Raw genomic sequence first — 17742 nt, forward strand, 5'->3', positions numbered from 1 at the left:
TCGTTACATTTTTTCTACATGTGGCACTATTTCACCCCTTCTCATCTTTCACCAAATTCTACTAAATTGGTAACATTTTGATAGAAGAATAGTGGGGAAAAAGTCATGTCTTATTCTCTTTCTCTCTCCTCGCAATCCTTTATATATAGTAATTATACCCCTACTTATTCCACTACTCCCAAGAAGACTATAGTACAACCAAACACCACTATTCCACTATTCAATGAGTGGTAATTCTAGGCATTTTCTATGCTTCTCACTCCCATTTTGACTTCTTATTCCATTAATCTCCAACCAAATAGAGCCAGATCTAGGTTTTTTTTCAGGGAAATGTTATCAGCACTGCTGCATTATGATGATCACACTCCTCACTTTATTAAAAGTAATGTATGGCCCACACCGTAGGATGATCCAAATTGTCAATTAGATGGGCCACATCCTAAATAGGTTGTGTCCCAAAAATCATTTCCATCTCATACCGTACTTTTAATAAAGTGAGGAGTGCGATCATCAAAGTATAGTAGTAGTGCTGATAACATCTCCCTTTTTATATTAATATTTGCACTACCATGTTTTTATAATGAAAGGAACTCACCTTGTCTTCATATCTTTAATATGTTGCTGACAGCTTTTTGGGAATTGTAATAGCTCTTGACCATGGCTAAACTATAAGAGACAAGCAGAGTTTGTCTCATCATTAAAATATGGTAGTGGGAATATCATACCCATCTTTTTAATAATTCAAAAAACAATAGTTTACTTCTCCAACCTTCACTCCCTTATTATCAGCCATTGATAATTTCTCTCCTTCATAGGAAAGAAAAATCGCCAAAATCCACACCCTCCCTCCTCCTCACTCCATAACCTATTGCATATTTTTGTACATCAAAAGCCACAGAAAAAGCAAAAGAAAATCTCAACAATGGCCTCCTCCTCACTTTTCCGCTCCATTTTCTTCCCGGAAAAACCCCTTCTCTCTTTTCCCCTAAATCTCATCTCCTTCCCCTCCTCCTCAGTTAGGTTCGATTCTTCTCTTCGGCCATCGACTCTTAACCTTAGGGTTTTGCAGAGGAATTTTAGGGTTTTGCAAAGGAGTTCTCTCAAGTGCTCTCATGGAGAAAACATATCTCCTTCTTCCTCATACCAGGACGATCAAAGCCCACCGCAGGAAGTTGTTCTCAAGGCAATTTCTGGTCAGCCCACCTCCCTCCTAACCATTTCCCTTTGTGATTTCTTCTAAATGTAGATTTTTATCATATTTTTTTGTTAATTTATAATTTCAGCGGTAAATTTCTTCCTTTTGAGCATTTTTTTCACTTCGCCGAACTGGGTTTTTTTGAGGATTCACCTCCGTTTAAAAAATCCCTCTGTTTGGATGCAGGTAGTTACCTTGTAGATTAGTGGTATAAGTAATCAATAGGGAGGAGACGATCATTTGATTTACCTAGAATTTACCTCGTAGAGTAGTGGGAGGGGGTGTCATTACCGATATAGAAAGAGGAGAGAGGAAGGTGTGGGGGGGGGGGGGGGGGGGCGTGTTGAGAAAGAGAAAAAGCGTCATTCTCCGAGCCAAATTCCACCTTTTCTGAGAAATTTGGCTTGGAAGGTAAAAGGAGGGGACATGGTTGCCACGTCACTAGACATGTAATAATTACCTATGAAACTAGTCTGGTAGTCTCTAGGGATTTCGATGCTACATTGGCAACCAAACAAGAGATTTTGCTGACATGTCACTCATTTTCTGAGCAAAACCCCTAACTAAGTGCAACTTGGGTCGGGTTGAACCCGAACCCGACGGGTTGAACCCGAACCCGACGGGTTGAACCCGAACCCGACGGGTTGAACCCGAATTTGGGTTGGGTTGGGTTGGGTTGGGTTTTTTTTCAAAATCGGGTTGGGTTGGGTTGGGAAAAATCAACCCGAATTGGAAATCGGGTTGGGTCGGGTTGGGGTGTCGGGCAACCCGACTCGACCCGAAACCCGATTTCCAATTCCGATATGTGCTTAAAACCCGATTTCAACTGAACACATTTCCCATTGAAGCTAGAAATGTGCTTAAATTTCAACATAAATTTATCCTTCAGTTCACCTATAGAGTTTTTATATGGTGGATGCTTGTGTGGGAATGTGAGCAAAAAAAAAAAAAAACAGTGGGGCCCACAAAAAACATGTGCATAAATTGGAAATCCGGTTGGGTCGGGTTGGACCCAATTGCAAATCGGGTTGGGTCCAGCCGGGTTAGAAATCGGGTTGGGTCGGGTTGGCCTCAACCGGACCCGAGTTGCACCCCTACTAACTATATTGGATTTTGTGCAACCAAACTCACCCTTAGAGAGGACTAGTATCCTACGTGCAGAATCACGTAGAGTTCTAAGAATTTTGTGCAAAAACACCAGACATCATTGAATAACCGTATCTTATGCATGGGATGTCATATCGACATGGGACCAATAATACCTCGTAACTTTATGTGGTATTGACATAGAGTTGGGGTCCTTAGAGGGGAGATTGGTCACTATACTTTCTTATAATCCATCACGTTGTACTTTTTATTGACTATAATGATCCCGGCATGCGCAACAACTTGATGTTCGATGTGATTAAGCCATCATGGATGGTTTTGTTGATTATGTGATGGTTTCTGGGTTGGGTCGGGTTGAGGGCTTGGGCAACCGACCCGAGTGAAACCCAACATTTTTTATTTTAGTAAGCTTAAAAATTCGGGTTGGGTTGGATTGAACTTGGGTCGGGCTCGGGTTGGGAAAAAGGGTTCCTCTGGTTGGGTCGGGTTGAACCTCATATGGTTGGAACCTGGGTCGGGTCGGGTTGAATCTCATATGATTGGAACCTGGGTCGGGTCGGGTTCGGGTTGGCCCCAACCCGACCCAACATGACCCGAGTTGTACCTCTCTTTCTAAGTATGTGTCTGTGCTTATTATAGCATTTCCCAAAGTTTCATCTTGAAATTTCATAATTTGCTTATGTTTTTTTTTTAAAAGATAAAAAAATTTCATCATTCACATATGTTTCCATACGTTTCTGTGATTTTACAAGATTTTCACCGAAACTGAAATGTTTCCGTTTCCGTTTGCGTGCCGACCGAAACCGAAATTTGAAACCTTGCCTTGAACATGAACGTGACCTTTACCTTCTTGGTGATTGGGTAAGAGAATCCTGGCCACAAACACTTTTTCAAGAATCTACATTTAATTGCAATGGAGTTGCTAGTTATCCTCCAGTTGATGGACATGGAAAGATGGTGATGTGATAACTCATCCACTGTATAATGTTCAAATATGAAAAACTTAAAGATCCTGAGAGATGATGTTTCTATTTGACCGGTTGACCCCTAATCCATAACTTGATCTTGAACAAGAAAGACAGGTAGCAATGGAGAATGCCTTTCAAATCCATTCAAATAAATGATGATGGTTATAAACTTCTAAAATATATAAACAAATAGGCTAGGAATAGCATGTCTTATGTCAATACTACATTTCATAGAAATGTGTAGTATATATTCTTATCAGTTTAATATATGATATGTGGTTCATCAGACCTCATGATATTAGCCTAATTTTTTGTGGGGAAGAGCCCATCACAATAGAAAAAAATTTCAAAAATTTCAAAAAAAGAGTTGCTTTGGTTTATTCATACTAATTTATCCACTGAATAGCAAGTTAGCATGCACTGGTATGTGGACGTGCTGCGCGGGATCAATGTTTTTGCATGTCTTTTGTAGTTTTTGTTTTCCAGTCTTAGTCAAGCAGCTTACCATGTTTACCAAATTGTTGTCAACTGTGAATTGGTTAAGTCACTCAGTTTTGCCAGGTTGTATGTATCTGGTTGTATGTATCTAAACATCCATTTTGTAGGAACTTGTTATTTTCCAATTTACTCCACCAAGTCAAACTTGGAAATTGGAAGTCTGATTTCGATTCGAATTTATTGTTTTGAACACTGGAAGATAATGTAAGATGCTGAAGTTGATTGACAGTTCATATATGGAAAATTGTAGGGCCTTCAAACTTTATTGGTTTGATTTTCATTCTGCTCTTGTGATTTTATTGAGGATGGAAACGTTGTGGTATACAGATTGTTGAGGTGCACCTCTGTATGTACAATGATGCTAAAGTGAATGTAGACATGTCTTATATATTCCCTGTAAGCTATGTGCAATTATGCCGATTACATTTTTTTTGAATGGTTCCGATTACATTACATACTACATCAGACCACGTGCTGAGACACACATAGACAGCTATCTGACATGGGTTTTCATTATTTATTCATCTAAAGTTCATACTTCCCATTGGAAAGGCTAATTCTTGCCATATTGAAACACTTGACAAACATGACGTGTAATCAACTCCTTCAGTTAAGTTAAGTTGATTTATTCCTGTTAAAGCTATGACATCCTTACATGGCATGGTTATGTCATATATATGGCATTAGTATAGCCTTTAAAGTCATTGTTTTGAAATTGGGCATGGCTATGTCATATCTGATTATAGATATGAATTCAGTTCTTTTCAAATTTGACATTGGGTTCTGTTTTCACTCGTCATTTAAGGTGCATGCCATGTCATATATATATGGCATTAGTATAGCCTTTAAAGTCATTGTTTTGAAATCGGGCATGGTTATGTCATATCTGATTATAGATATGAATTCAGTTCTTTTCAAATTTGACACTGGGTTCTGTTTTCACTCGTCATTTAAGGTTTTTTTTTTTTATAAATATGGTTGTTCCTAATAATAGTAGTCTTTTGTTGTAAAATCTATAATTCTTGTTGCTATTGGATGCAGAAGTGTCAAAGACCGAAGGAAGGATTGCACAAACCACAAATGTTGTTCTTGGAGGTACAGTGACCGATGATTCCACTAATGAATGGCTCGTTCTAGATCAGAAGGTAAAGTGTTCTTTTCTTTCCTTTGTGTTGTTGTTTATCGGCTTCTTTCCTAATATTTGTTCCATTTTACCTCCATTTTTTTTCAATATATTGTATGGTTGCTTTAGCTAGGCCGCTGGCCGGCTATGGAATTTAATAGTTGTCAAATTTTATTGTAATAACATGACTTGCGTCATTGAAATTCCCCTGAGAAGACATTGTTGAACATTTTGATGCCCCTCCCTGTGACCAATTATGACTACCAGGACAGAATAGCTGAACCCGATAATCACCCGAATAGCATCATGCGTATGTAGCCTTTCAGTAAGCAGTGTGTGCGTGCTAAACTTTTTGTAGAAATCACTCAAAAATTGTGAAATATATGTTAAAACTGAAAACCAGAAACAGTAAAAAATCCTACAGGAAAAAAATATGTAGAGAACACAAATAATCTATGCATGTCTCTAATTTATATAAAAGCTCGTAGAATTTTGAAATTAATAAATTCTAAATCTACACACAAAATACACAAAAACTTATGGGAGTATACATTATAAGAAAAAATTAGGATAATAAGATAAAAATAACTAAAATAAAAATTAAAACATATTAGTTACATCTCTCACATATTTCTCCGTGTTTCCCTTGACATTTCTCTATCGTTCAGAACGTTTTTAACGTATTTCCTAAGACGTTTTTCAATGCACTTCTCATACAATTTTCTATCACTTCTCCATTTCTTGTTTTCCCTCTAATTTTGCCCGCATTCCCTGCTTTCATTTCATGTTTCGTCTCCCGAATTCGTTTTCCAACCTAGAAACTATGGTTTGAATAGAAGCTCCCCTACAATAACTGGACATGGGAGCATTTTTTACTCTTGGATGTGTTTTGAGTTGCTAAAGCAAGAACAAATGAAAAAAATTGAAAGTATATGTTATGACTTCTTTGGTTTTATTAAGGCTATCAACGATTTTTTGAAAATGTTTTTGAATCCTGGTAAACAATGAGTTACTGAAATGGAATTGATTGAAGCTAATTTCAGAAAGTATAAAGTGTTATTTATCACTTTTGTTCTCTTTTATAGTTCCAAGCAGTTGAAATGCTCGGGGATTTACTGGAACTACTAGAGACTGCAATGCTTCACCAGAATCCATGGTGAATAAAAAATGTCAGTAGCAACATTTATTTATCAGTTAGCTCCCTCAACAGGGATTTTTGAATTCTAGGTAACAAAATTTAACAGGGTTTAAAATATCGGAAACATGATACTTAATGGAAATTTGGAACCCCATTGTTAATGGAAATTTGGAACCCTAAAATATTATATTCATTGTTCAATACAAACTGATGCAAATATTTTTCTTTCTTCTAGCACCACTGAAAATTGATACATATCAGGCTATATGCATTGGTATTGGAAAATGCTTAAATCCTTGAAAAAAACCCATATCTATAGCATCCCAGAAAAAAAAAGTGTATGTGAAAATGGATGTATTTGATTTTTTTAATTTTTCGAGTGCCCGACTCCGTGAAGCAGAATATATTTTGAGATTGCTTGCTCAGGAAGTTTCTTCCTCTGCAGAGCTTAGGCTCTTTCTATAGTTCTTCTGACGTATAAAAGTTAAAACTTCCAGTCCCATTATTGGTTGAATCTTGATTCTACAAGCATGTGTTGGATGTTTTGTATGCCGCTTTGTCTAAAGCACCTCATTTTGGTCATGTCCTTTACCTGCACCTAATGCTGTACTTGGCAGGCTTTTTCCTTCAAGGCTCTAATTATATGTTATAAACAAATGGACTATTAATTGAAAAAAGATTTGATATTTTGGTAAACCGATAAAATCCCGAAATAATCCTGAGAATTTAAAAACTATAGCGATATTTTCATTTACCGTGATAATATCACAATATTGCTACTATATTTTATATTTTATATATTTTTAAATAATTTTATTTTATCATTTTTCCCTGATGTAAACCCAAAAAAATAAAAATAAAATTAAGATATCCCGAGATTTTCCCTTGCCAAGAAATTCCCGAGAGCGATATTTGTGACAGAGGTTTCAAATGTGAGCTTTTATCACAATGTGAGCAATGGTTTCAACTTAATTATATCGATTTATTTCACAGGTAAACTCATATCCCATGGCCAGAGGTTTTACTGCAATAGGAACTGGTGGTGATGATTTCGTTCAAGCTATGGTTGTTGCTGTTGAATCAGTACTTGAACAGCCAATCCCAGAGGTATGTAAATAGTTTCATGCCATTTTCAATATCACTCTTTTTTATCCAACACGAGTTTAGATGGGACTATCATTGTTATGCTTTCTGGAAAATTATTCGTTAGATTATCCAATCCAGTGAACCTGGAGGCGATGATTTTACTCATGCACGTATATTTCAATAGATTTTGTTGTCCAGATTTATTTACTGCTTTGCCATTAAAAAAAGACTTATTCACTGGTTCTTTACTGATTTTGTTTTGGCTGATGGGTAAGTCGCATCATATTTTATGTTTTAGGTAAGCCTGCAAGGTGGAATGTTGGCAGACATTGCATTTTCATGAGTTGGAAGATCTATTAGTGTTGTGGTTTTTGTTTGTCCGTGATGTTGAATAAACATAATGCTGAGGATAGTAAAGAGGAGAACAGAATAAAATGCAGATTATAATGAACACACGTTAATCACGAGGAACAACTGAATAGGAACCGGGATCTGATTTCACAGAAGCCACAAGGCAAAGGGTTCTGACTCTCTATAGAGTGGATTAGGAATGCTATGGTATATAATTAATATAGGACCAACACAACAGAGTGAGACATTACTAGGAACTTGGGAGGCATGCATGTTAGACATGCTGGGCCATGCATAACATGTCTCTGGGTCTTCAAATTTTTAAGGGGCCGTTTGGATATGCGTATTTTAGAATCTTGGATTTCCTCAAAATCGTAGCTGGGAGACGAGAGAAGAAGGAGACCAGCCGTTGTTTTCTGATTTCTCCCCCTTCTTTCCTTCAGCAAGAGAGCAGGAGATCATCCCATGTTTCCAGGTTTTAGAAATCTCAGGATGGGGAAGAGATTTCTAAAACCTGGATTTCTTACTTAAAATCCAAGATTCTAATGAGAAGCGAAACGGTCGGTGTCTTCCTCTTATCTCCCAGCTACGATTTTGAGGAAAACCAAGATTCTAAAATCCGCGTATCCAAATGGCCCCTAAATGTCTGCAAGCTTATTGAAGCTAGTGGACATGATGGCAGGATGAGCCAGCCAGAGAACCTCCCCACCTTAAGGATGTTGTATCTTGGATTTTCCCATATTTAGATAAGTAAACGTGCCAAAATTTAGTTCGTGATGAAAGAATAAATGGACATAGAAGGCAAAGGACTATGAACAACACTAAGTTTGCTTTGGATTTTGAAAACTGATTGTGTGTCAAAAACTGATTATCTGACTCAATATTGGGCCTAAGTATGCATGAAGTTAGACTTCCACATGCATCGGTTAGAGGTTGCCGATTTGTTCTGTATCAGTGAGTTTGTTTTGATTTCCGAATAATCTAGTTAAGTTGAATCGGTAGCTGTGGAACATCGCAATTGCCTTCTAGTGGAATCCTCTTAGACATGGTTCTTGTGGTTAGTTTAATTAGTATAGGAATGACGGAAAAGAAGACGGTTAAAGGAAGTTGGGAATTTAGTTACCGAAACTGTTGGTTGGTGCTAAGGCACTATATTAGTATGATAATAGGAGAGATTGCAGGAGTAAATATCTGTTCTAGGTAATCTTTGATCCTAGGTGGGGCGAGAAAAGATTTAGATCCTCAATAGCTTGAGAGACCATGGTCTTTTGCTAGTCGAGGCAATATTATCTGGAAGTTTTTTCACATTGTGATTAGTTAAGAAATATGGTGTGAAGAAAGGGTCTCGAATTCTGTTGTTCTGAGTTATCCTTGTGGTCTAGAGTTCGCCCCGGTCTTTTTTGCTTGATCCTATGTAATGCAGGCTGGGACTCCTGGTCCCCAATGTAATTTTCATAGTATCAATGAAATATGTCATCTTTCAAAAAAAAAGTTAGACTTCCACATGTTCCCCTAGGCCTTCAATGGGGTCATGCAGTTTGAAAGGTGGAGCTGTGAGCAATAGTTCAATTCCTTGACAGAAAATCTTCAGGGCTTTTGGCACAATTGCAAGTTCAGGATGGGCTATTGAGATTGAGTGGACTCACCGTGTGGTAGAAAAGCTGATGAGAAAGTGACGTAGCCACATCTCCCACTTTCCTTGTTGCCAAAGATGCTGATTTGAGAAAACAAATTGATTTGAAAAAGAGGAAAATCCCAAAGTCCAACTTTCCTCTAAATAGAAGGAAACACATCTCCATATCTATTTTTTACTTCCTTTCTTTAGTAGGGCTTAGATTACTTTTTGTAATATTCAACTATTTACTTGTTTTAGACCGACAAGGCTTGTTGCCTTTTTTTTTGCTTGTTACTTTTTTCCCTTTATTGTCTAAGTGTAGTAGAAGTTTTCTCCTATAAATTTAAAAAACATGAATGCAAAAGGTTTTATGCTTGTTTATGAATTAATGAATTTTCTTCTTTCTTCTTGATAGAAAGTTGGTTTAATTTTGTTCTTTGTGGATTCAAAGAGCTTGTTAATTGTGAATTCAAAGAACACCCTTCGTGGATTAGAAGGTTTATTCGATTGGAGGTTGAAGTCAGTCAATCCCCGACTCATTGTTCGCGCTTCTGGCTACGCCAGACGCCAGGTGGTATCAGAGCCCTGTTACGTTCCATACATAGTTTTCCACAGAGAACGGGAAAATCAAGAAACTATGATGTTGGTGATGTTTAACACTCTCCAGGCTACTGTTAATCACTTAGCGGAGCAATTGGCATGGTTGAATCCTATTGAGCGCGAGCAACCCCAAATCGACGACGGTGATCGGCGACGGCACACTCAAGCTCTACATCGAGTTCGACGCCCCTTTCATAGAGTTCCATATTTTCAAGATGACGATTACTCTAGCGAGGAGGAATTGAAGACATCATCCATCTGAGGTATGGCCGTGGTCTCGTTATGCAAGCCATGACTCGTGATTGAGAGTATCGTATTAAGTTGGATTTGCCCGAATTTAATGGCCAACTCTACATTGAAGATTTCCTCGATTGGCTTGCCGCAGTTGGGAGATTTTTTTACTATATGGAGGTACCCGAGGAGAAAAAGACAAAACTCGTGGCTATTAAGCTTAAGGGAGGTGCTTCAGCATGGTGGGGGCAACTACAACTCTCACGTACAGGGATGGGGGAGCGACCAATCCGGATGTGGGCACGAATGCGTCAAATCCTTCGTTAAAGATTTCTTCCCATTGATTATGATCAGGTACTCTTTCAACAATATCAAAATTGTCGCCAAGGTAGTAGATCGTAGGGGTGCAACTTGGGCGGGATCAACCCGAACCCGACGGGTTCAACCCGGGAAAAGGTCGGGTTGGGTTGAGTTCAGGTCGGGTTTGGGTTGGGTTTTCTCAACCCGGGTTGAGTTTGGATCGGGTTCGGGTTGAGGGCTTGGGCAACCTGACCCGAGTGAACCCGACTTTTTTAATAATTTTTTAAGCTAAAAAGCTCGGGTTGGGTCAGGTTGGAGTCGAGTTGGGTCGGGTTGGAACTTGGGTCGGGTTGACCAAATGGTTGCTCGCCAACCCGACCCGACCCGACCCGAGTTGCACCCCTAGTAGATCGGCGCGAGATTATACAGAAGAATTCTACCGGCTATCGTCCAGAAACGATATTTCGGAGACAGAGGCACAACGACTGGCATGCTACAAAGGAGGTATCCATCAGCTAATCTACGATCAAATCGCTCTCCACCCGATTTGGATGCTGTCTGAGGCGGTAAAGGTGTCGGAACAAGTTGAGACAATGCTCAACCGGCCGGCCCAGAGGAATTTTTATGAGAGTCAAACCGTGGTAGAGACACCGTAGATGACGATTCCGAAGGCAAAAGAGAAGGCAGTTGTAGATCTTCCTGTTGGGGTAAGCAAGTCTGCCCTACCTTTCCCAACACGAGGAAGAGGACATGGAGATATTCCATCTACTTCGGCAACGACTTCAGTTCCACGGCGTGATCCTTACGAGTCGCAGTTCGAGCATCAAATCGTATGCTACAAATGCAACCAATTGCGTCACAAATCCAATGAATGTCCCAAACATGGTTGGCATACAACAAATCTAGTCGTTGGTGACGAACACAGAGAAGATGAAGAAGAGCATGAAGAAGAGCAAAATACGGAAGATCCCATTCGTACTACGTGTGCTCTCGGACAATCCTTGGTGATACGTCGTGTTATGTGCACATGAAAAGTAGAGGAGTTCACGCAACGCAACAATCTCTTCAGTTGCAACTTGCAAGTGTATGGTCAAAGAAAGGGTTTGCAACGTCATCTTGATGGAGGTAGCATGAAGAATTGTGGTCAATGGACATTGTGAAGAAACTTAAGTTGAAAACGGAGAAGTACCCTGCTCCCTACAAGCTTGGTTGGATTTCAAAAGGTAATGAAAAGAAGGTAATGAAACGATGTTGTATTCCTTTTGAGATAGCTACTTACAAGGATGAAATTTTATGTGATGTTATCAATATGGATACATGCCATCTTTTGTTGGGGAGACCTTGGCAATTTGACAGGGATTCAATTCATAAGGGAAGAGAGAATATCGTTGTTCTTCACCAAAACAACAAGAGTTATGCACTTCAACATTTGGTGAATGAGAAGGACCCCAAAGCTTCTCGAGTGGAGGGGCAATCATGTTTGACGATAAAAGAATTCCTTTACAAATCCAAGAAGGAAAAGAAGAAGCAGATGCATAAAAGCGTCAAAGGGAAGCAAAAGAAGCTGATTGAAGGTAGTGCTGAGTACAATGATGAAAAGACCAAACTTCAACTGCCAAAGTCTTTGAGGTTGGAGGTGCTATGACGACATTACCAATGAACTCGAGGTCGAGTTCTCTTCAAGTGGAGGGTATTGACGTAGCCATATCTCCCACTTTCCTTGTTGCGAAAGATACTGATTTGAGAAAAGAAATTGATTTGAAAAAGAGGAAAGTCTAAAAGTCCAACTTTCCTCTAAATACAAGGAAACACATCTCCAAACATTTACTTTTTTAGAAAGAGTCCATATTTGCTTTTTACTTCCTTTCTTGTAGCACGGGTTAGGTTACTGTTTTTATATTCTTACTATTTACTTGTTTTAGACCAATAAGGCTTGTTGCCTTTTTTCCCTTAATAATGTCTAAGTGTAGTAGGAGTTTTCTCCTATAAATTAAAAAAAACGTGAATGTACGAGGTTTTATGCTTGTTTATGAATTAAAGAATCTTCTTCTTTCTTCTTGATAGCAAATTGGTTTATTTTGTTGTTTGTGGATTCAAAGAGGTTGTTCTTTGTGGATTCAAAGAACACCCTTCGTGGATTCAAAGAACACCCTTCATGGATTCAAAGGTTTATTCGATCGGAGGTCGAAGTCAATCAACCCCCGACTCGATCTTCGTGCTTCCAGCTACGCCAGAAAGACGAGATTAACTTTTCAGTGGAGGAGATTACTATTGAGGTAATTGTGAAATTTTGCATGTTATAATTAGTGTAGAATTTTGTTGTATTTGTGTTAGTTACCCTAATCTTTGTAAAGGGTATTTATATCGTTTTGGTCTGTTAATAGCAAATTCCTCAGGGGAACAATTGTTGTTTTCCTTAGGATGTGTTTTGTTGCATAAAATCCTGGCAGCCGTCGGAATTTTGTTTGGATTTGAGATGCCATTCCTCGTTTGGTTGCCAATATTGCATTGAACTCATGGGACTCCTTGGGATGTCCCCTGGGTAATTATTTCATGTCTGCTAAGGTGACATTTGTGCCCCCTCCCTATAACTTTCAAATCAATTCCACAGAAAGGTGGAATTTTGCTTGAAAATCTTGGGAACATGGATATGAATTTTCGTTTTGGTTGAAACGAAACGAAACCTTAGTTATCAATTCCGTTTCATTCCCTGTTTCATTTTGGCGACAGAATGGAACGTTTTGGTGTTTCGTTTGGTATTTTTTTAATAGTTAAAAATATGAAAAAAATCCAAAAAACTCAGAAGTTTTTTTAAAAAAATTAAGAAACAATTAAATGAACCTTTGGAGGGTAGTAGTAAGTAGTGTATACTTGTAGTAAAAGTTATTGTAAGTATGTAGTACTTTGAAGCCTTCCCTTTGAGATTGATCCAAAATATTTGGATCTTTGGATGAAGTAGACTTAGAATGTAGAGAGATTAAAGAAGGTTGAAGAGTGAGTTGAAGCTTAGAGTAGAGAAGAGTAAGGAGAAAAGTGTAGTACATAAAGTTGTAAGAGAAGGTGAAGGAGAAGTGGTGGGAAAAAAGGGTTAGAGGGGGTATATATAGAGGTGTACGGGCTTGTAGATGTGAGACGAAAAATACCCTTCCAATGGCTATAAAACAGTCAAAAAATGAGGGTGAAAGTGGCAAAAACCATTTCCAACGGCTATAGTGGCAATCCTGTAAATTTTCTTAAAAAAATGCTCTTTTGTCGAATTCCGGACAAAACAAAGCATTCCACCCATTTCGTCCGGAATTCTGGATTCTACCGGAATTCCGACCGGAACGAAATTTATGGCCTTTTCCGGATTCCGAACCGGAACAGAACGGAATTGATAACTAAATCCGAAATGTTTCGTTTCGTTCCGAAATCCAGAACAGAAACACTATATATTTCACTTCGTTTCAAGTTTCAAGTTTCGGTCCATTTCGGCCGAACATGGTGTTTCTTCCCATTTTACTTTTTTTTCCTTCTCTTATTCTTGCTTTTTCTCTTCTCTTCTTCTTTCCACTTCTTGGAATTGGGTATTTTTCTATGGAAAGTCATTTAAGTTTACTTAAGATTTACTTGTGAATAAGGGAATACCTCCCATTTTTGATTTATTAAAAATAGTTTCGAGACCCAATTTTGCTGACCCCAACTAGTTTGGGACAAAGGCTTAGTTGAGTTGAGTTGAGTTTCAAGAGCCAATTCTAGAAGGATAAAAAGTCAACTTTGCAGTTCTAATGCAAAATTTTACCTTCTTCGGTCAAAATCTTAACTTCCAAACTATGGGTTATTTTTTCCAATTTTAAAAATTCATAAATTCCATCATGTCCAAACATTATTAAATCCCAAAAGTCTAGTAAAAAAAAAAAATCATAATTTGGTCCTTAAATTTTTTTCATCTAGTCAGGCACTGGTCAACAGCACTCACATTTCAGCTGATTTTCCTTTAAATGTTGGATCTTTACAAGCTTGATGTTATGATGTGTGAAACAACCAATTACTCCAAAAGCGTAAGCTGTTGGAGATGGCGTTATTTAATCATTTATACTTTAACACTCCCCTTGACATGTGGCCTCTCTTTTTAGGGTTGGCCTACACCCGGCACATGAGGCCCCTCCTTTTGGGTTGTCCATTACATGAGGATTTTAATATCAAGGAGTTTTGAACCCAGGCAATTTTCTATGATACCATGTGAAACAACCAATTACTCCAAAAGCTTAAGCTGTTGGAGATGACGTTATTTTATCTTTTATACTTTAACATAATGGATTGGGTTGTAGAGGATGACCCCGTTCTTCCAATTTTTAGCAATTTTTGATGTTTTTGGATAAAATTACTGAAGCGTTCCGTTCCACTTGCCAAAACGAAATGGCAAACGAAACGAAATTCATAACTAAGCTTGGGAATGATGCTCTCTCCCTACCTCCTACTTATTCCCTTCCTCTCTGAGTTTATACCGCGCAACCAAATACTACTTGCCATTATTCTCAGAGGCAATTTCAGGAAAATCCAATGCTTGTCTCTTCCTTGTTGACTACTTATTCCACTACTCTTCGAGTCTATGACGTGCATCCAAAGAGACCCTTATAGATCTTTTACATAGGGAATACTAAAGAATAAGCTGTATGTTTTATTAGTATTTTACGTGCGTAAGGAGCAGCGTTGTTTTTACAGTCATACAATTGATGTTGGCAGTCATGCAGTTGACATGATCTTTTCTCAATGGGACAAACAACTGCAGCAAGGCCTCAACTTATAGGAATTGATGAATTCTGTATGAACTTGGTGTTGGAAAATTGGTGTTTCGAACCATATTCCCTGAAAGTTTTGTAGAAAAATCAGATTTGACTTTTTTTGCTAGGAACAATTGTTTCAAAGTTTCTTGATGCATTTGGTGGAATAGAATGTTCAGTGGTCATTAGAAACACACAAAAACTGATCTTGCATGATTAGGTGCTGATTCAAGATCTTGATGTAGTTTTTTATCGCCCATTTTACTGCCTCTCTTTTGTTTATTTGTTGAAGTTTCACCCTTTATTTGTTTTCTGGGATAGATCAGGATGGATGTTCTTAAGTTATTTTTTGTCTCTTAGGAGACATCTGATAAAATTGGAACGATACAGAGAAGATTAGCATTGCCCCTGCGCAAGGATGACACACACAAATTGAGAAATGGTCCAAATTTTTATCCTTTAAAAAAAAAATTTGTACTGCCTTTTAAGTTGGTTCAGTTCTTATTTTTTCGTGAATGGTGGTCTTTAGTAAAAGAAGATAACCTGAAACAAAAAGACCGAGCTAGTCTTAGGCAGCAAAACTACAGAAAACCAAAACAATTACAGCTAATCCTTGTGTGTGTGGAAGGCATGGGTAACCACTAAGGAGAATCAATCAGCCTCTGCCCTAACTAGCTCATCAGCAATATTGTTGGCAGACGTCCAAAAATACTGGAGGGAGATCTTGGAACCTCTGACTTGGTCAGAAGGTTACCTGCAGCCCAGCTGTTAACCTCCAGGGGAACTCCTCCTTGGACAACATCCAATTTGTAACGTTCCTCAAATCACCCTCCGCAATCAGTGGGGTGATCTTGTACTACCCCTCAATCTAATGCCCCAAGATCGAGCGATAACTTCTGTCTCATTCAAATCCTCATAGTTTATGAAACCTGAGGAGGCCAAGGACCCCATTGTGATCACGAATAATGCCACCAAACCTTGCTGGCCCCAGGTTCCCAATACTAGGACCATTAAAGTTCAGTTTAATGGAAACCAGCTGGAGGGGATACCACCTAGGGGTTGGGGCCTCCCTACTGATGTGACTAAACCAATATCTCCCAAGACCTCCTGAGCTCCTCACTAGAAACCCTGGTGAATGAATAGCTTATGCCCCACTGCCAATTGAATAATTAGACCAAAACACCCATTGCTGATGACTCTTGACTTCCTATCTAACACCCTTATGTACAGCTCCTTCCAAATGGAACAAAGAACAACAAAAAACAACAAACTCTTACCCCGCACAGACCCAGGAACGAAGGCCTAGGTTCTAATGAGTTCCTTTTTTTTTTTTGGGTTGGCTTCTAATGAGCTCCTCAACTGACTTAGACATCACCCAAGACACACCAAAATGTGCCAAGATGAAGGGCTACTACGTGGAATGGAAAAGGCATCTGTTGAATTGTTAAATACTTGAATCATTTGGCCGTTTAATTAGCTGAAAATTATATTGTTGACTTGAATTTGTATTCAAGTATCAATCTCTCTTGCCATAAAACAGGGTCGTGTGACGCAAAGATTATCTTCAAGGGGCAAGTACGTGTCTGTTAACATAGGGCCCGTTCGGGTTGCCTCCAGTGAACAGGTTCTCTCTCTCTCATACACACGCACACACACAGAGGGGGCCTTGGATGCCTTTTCTTCTTAACTAAGGCACTCTTTGGCTATCCTCTAGAAATATTTGAATGTAAATTTATTAATCAGTGTTTGCAAATGACATTATTTCATCTTTGACAAGAACAGTCTCATTTGCAAATAATAGTTATAATGGTTTTATATTCATTTCTAGATGATATGTTGCTTCCCCCATTTGCGAGACCGACCTTATTTTGGAGGCACTCAAAGAGTTTCTAAATATGGAACTTTGTTTTGACATCTACCTCCATTGTGTTTCCAGGTTCAAGCAGTATACAATGCTATGAAGAGAGATGACAGGATGAAATATTTTTTTTAGTGCATGTCTATAATCTCTGTAAAAGCAGAGCTAATGAATTTTCGTCTCTTCTATAGCTCTTGATTCATGTAGTTTCTTTAACTCAATCTTTCTTTGGCCAAATTAGCCCTTGATTTATGTAGCTTCTCTAACTCCCTCAATCTATCTTTGGCCAAATTGGCCCTTGATTCATGTTGCTTCTCTAATTCCCATAGGTTCATGTCTCTCCTTGAAGAGAGAGAGGGTGACACGAGGTGGCCGCATTTTATATTAGGTATTCAGTACTTTTACTTTGTTAAACTAATTTTCAATTTAAACATCAAATACTAGAGATTGCTTTTCTCGTTTGAGTTGTAATGAAAAAAACAGAAATGCGAAAAAAGAAGAAGAGGTAAACAAGTGTGAAAATCATTATTTTTAAAATCCAGGGTTTTTTTTGCATTGTTTCAGACTTGCACGAACCACATACTTTAAAATCTCAGGTTTTTCAAATTAGTATTTTTATTATCAGTAAATTTGAAACTTTCTGTGAAATTAAAATCACTGCTCCTTTTAGATGATGTGAACAAAACCGATTATATGACTCAAAATTAAGGGATTTGCTAGCGTCCATAGCAAAAGGGATTTCGCGGATGGTCTGGTTCATGTGAGAGCAGCCACCTCTTGAATGAAGACAAATCTACTGAAAAGTGAGCCTGTGTGGCTGCTCTCACAGACTATTCCATTTACCATCGGACCAACACCATGTGGGTCGTCTCATGATAATACATCATATCAATTTTCCTATTAGATACA

The 17742-nt window shown here is 38.4% G+C and overlaps 1 protein-coding gene and 1 non-coding gene across 2 annotated transcripts; both read left to right on the forward strand.

The window, feature by feature from the left end:
* The first annotated feature begins 766 nt into the window (after positions 1 to 766).
* Positions 767 to 17139, forward strand: LOC143889866 (phosphoribosylformylglycinamidine synthase). Its single transcript, XM_077394243.1, has 5 exons — positions 767 to 1193; positions 4810 to 4913; positions 7023 to 7136; positions 16516 to 16599; positions 16912 to 17139. Exons 1-5 carry the CDS (start codon positions 923 to 925, stop codon positions 16966 to 16968), a joined length of 630 nt encoding a protein of 209 aa, XP_077250358.1. The 5' UTR covers positions 767 to 922; the 3' UTR covers positions 16969 to 17139.
* Positions 15327 to 15429, forward strand: LOC143891496 (U6 spliceosomal RNA). The gene has a single exon (XR_013255376.1). It is a non-coding gene; the product is annotated as a U6 spliceosomal RNA (small nuclear RNA).
* Positions 17140 to 17742: the final 603 nt, after the last annotated feature.

Source organism: Tasmannia lanceolata, unplaced genomic scaffold (genome assembly GCF_043159265.1).
Source record: "Tasmannia lanceolata isolate RefF3 unplaced genomic scaffold, GAP_Taslan_0.1 ptg000013l, whole genome shotgun sequence".
Lineage (NCBI taxonomy): Eukaryota > Viridiplantae > Streptophyta > Magnoliopsida > Canellales > Winteraceae > Tasmannia > Tasmannia lanceolata.

What these genes read in the sequence shown, in the direction of transcription:
- LOC143889866 (XM_077394243.1), top strand. Translation starts at nt 923, where the DNA reads ATGGCCTCCTCCTCACTTTTCCGCTCCATTTTCTTCCCGGAAAAACCC. An exon ending in TGTTCTCAAGGCAATTTCTG is followed by an intron (nt 1,194 to 4,809) that starts GTCAGCCCACCT and finishes TATTGGATGCAG; the next exon opens with AAGTGTCAAAGACCGAAGGA. An exon ending in GGCTCGTTCTAGATCAGAAG is followed by an intron (nt 4,914 to 7,022) that starts GTAAAGTGTTCT and finishes TTTATTTCACAG; the next exon opens with GTAAACTCATATCCCATGGC.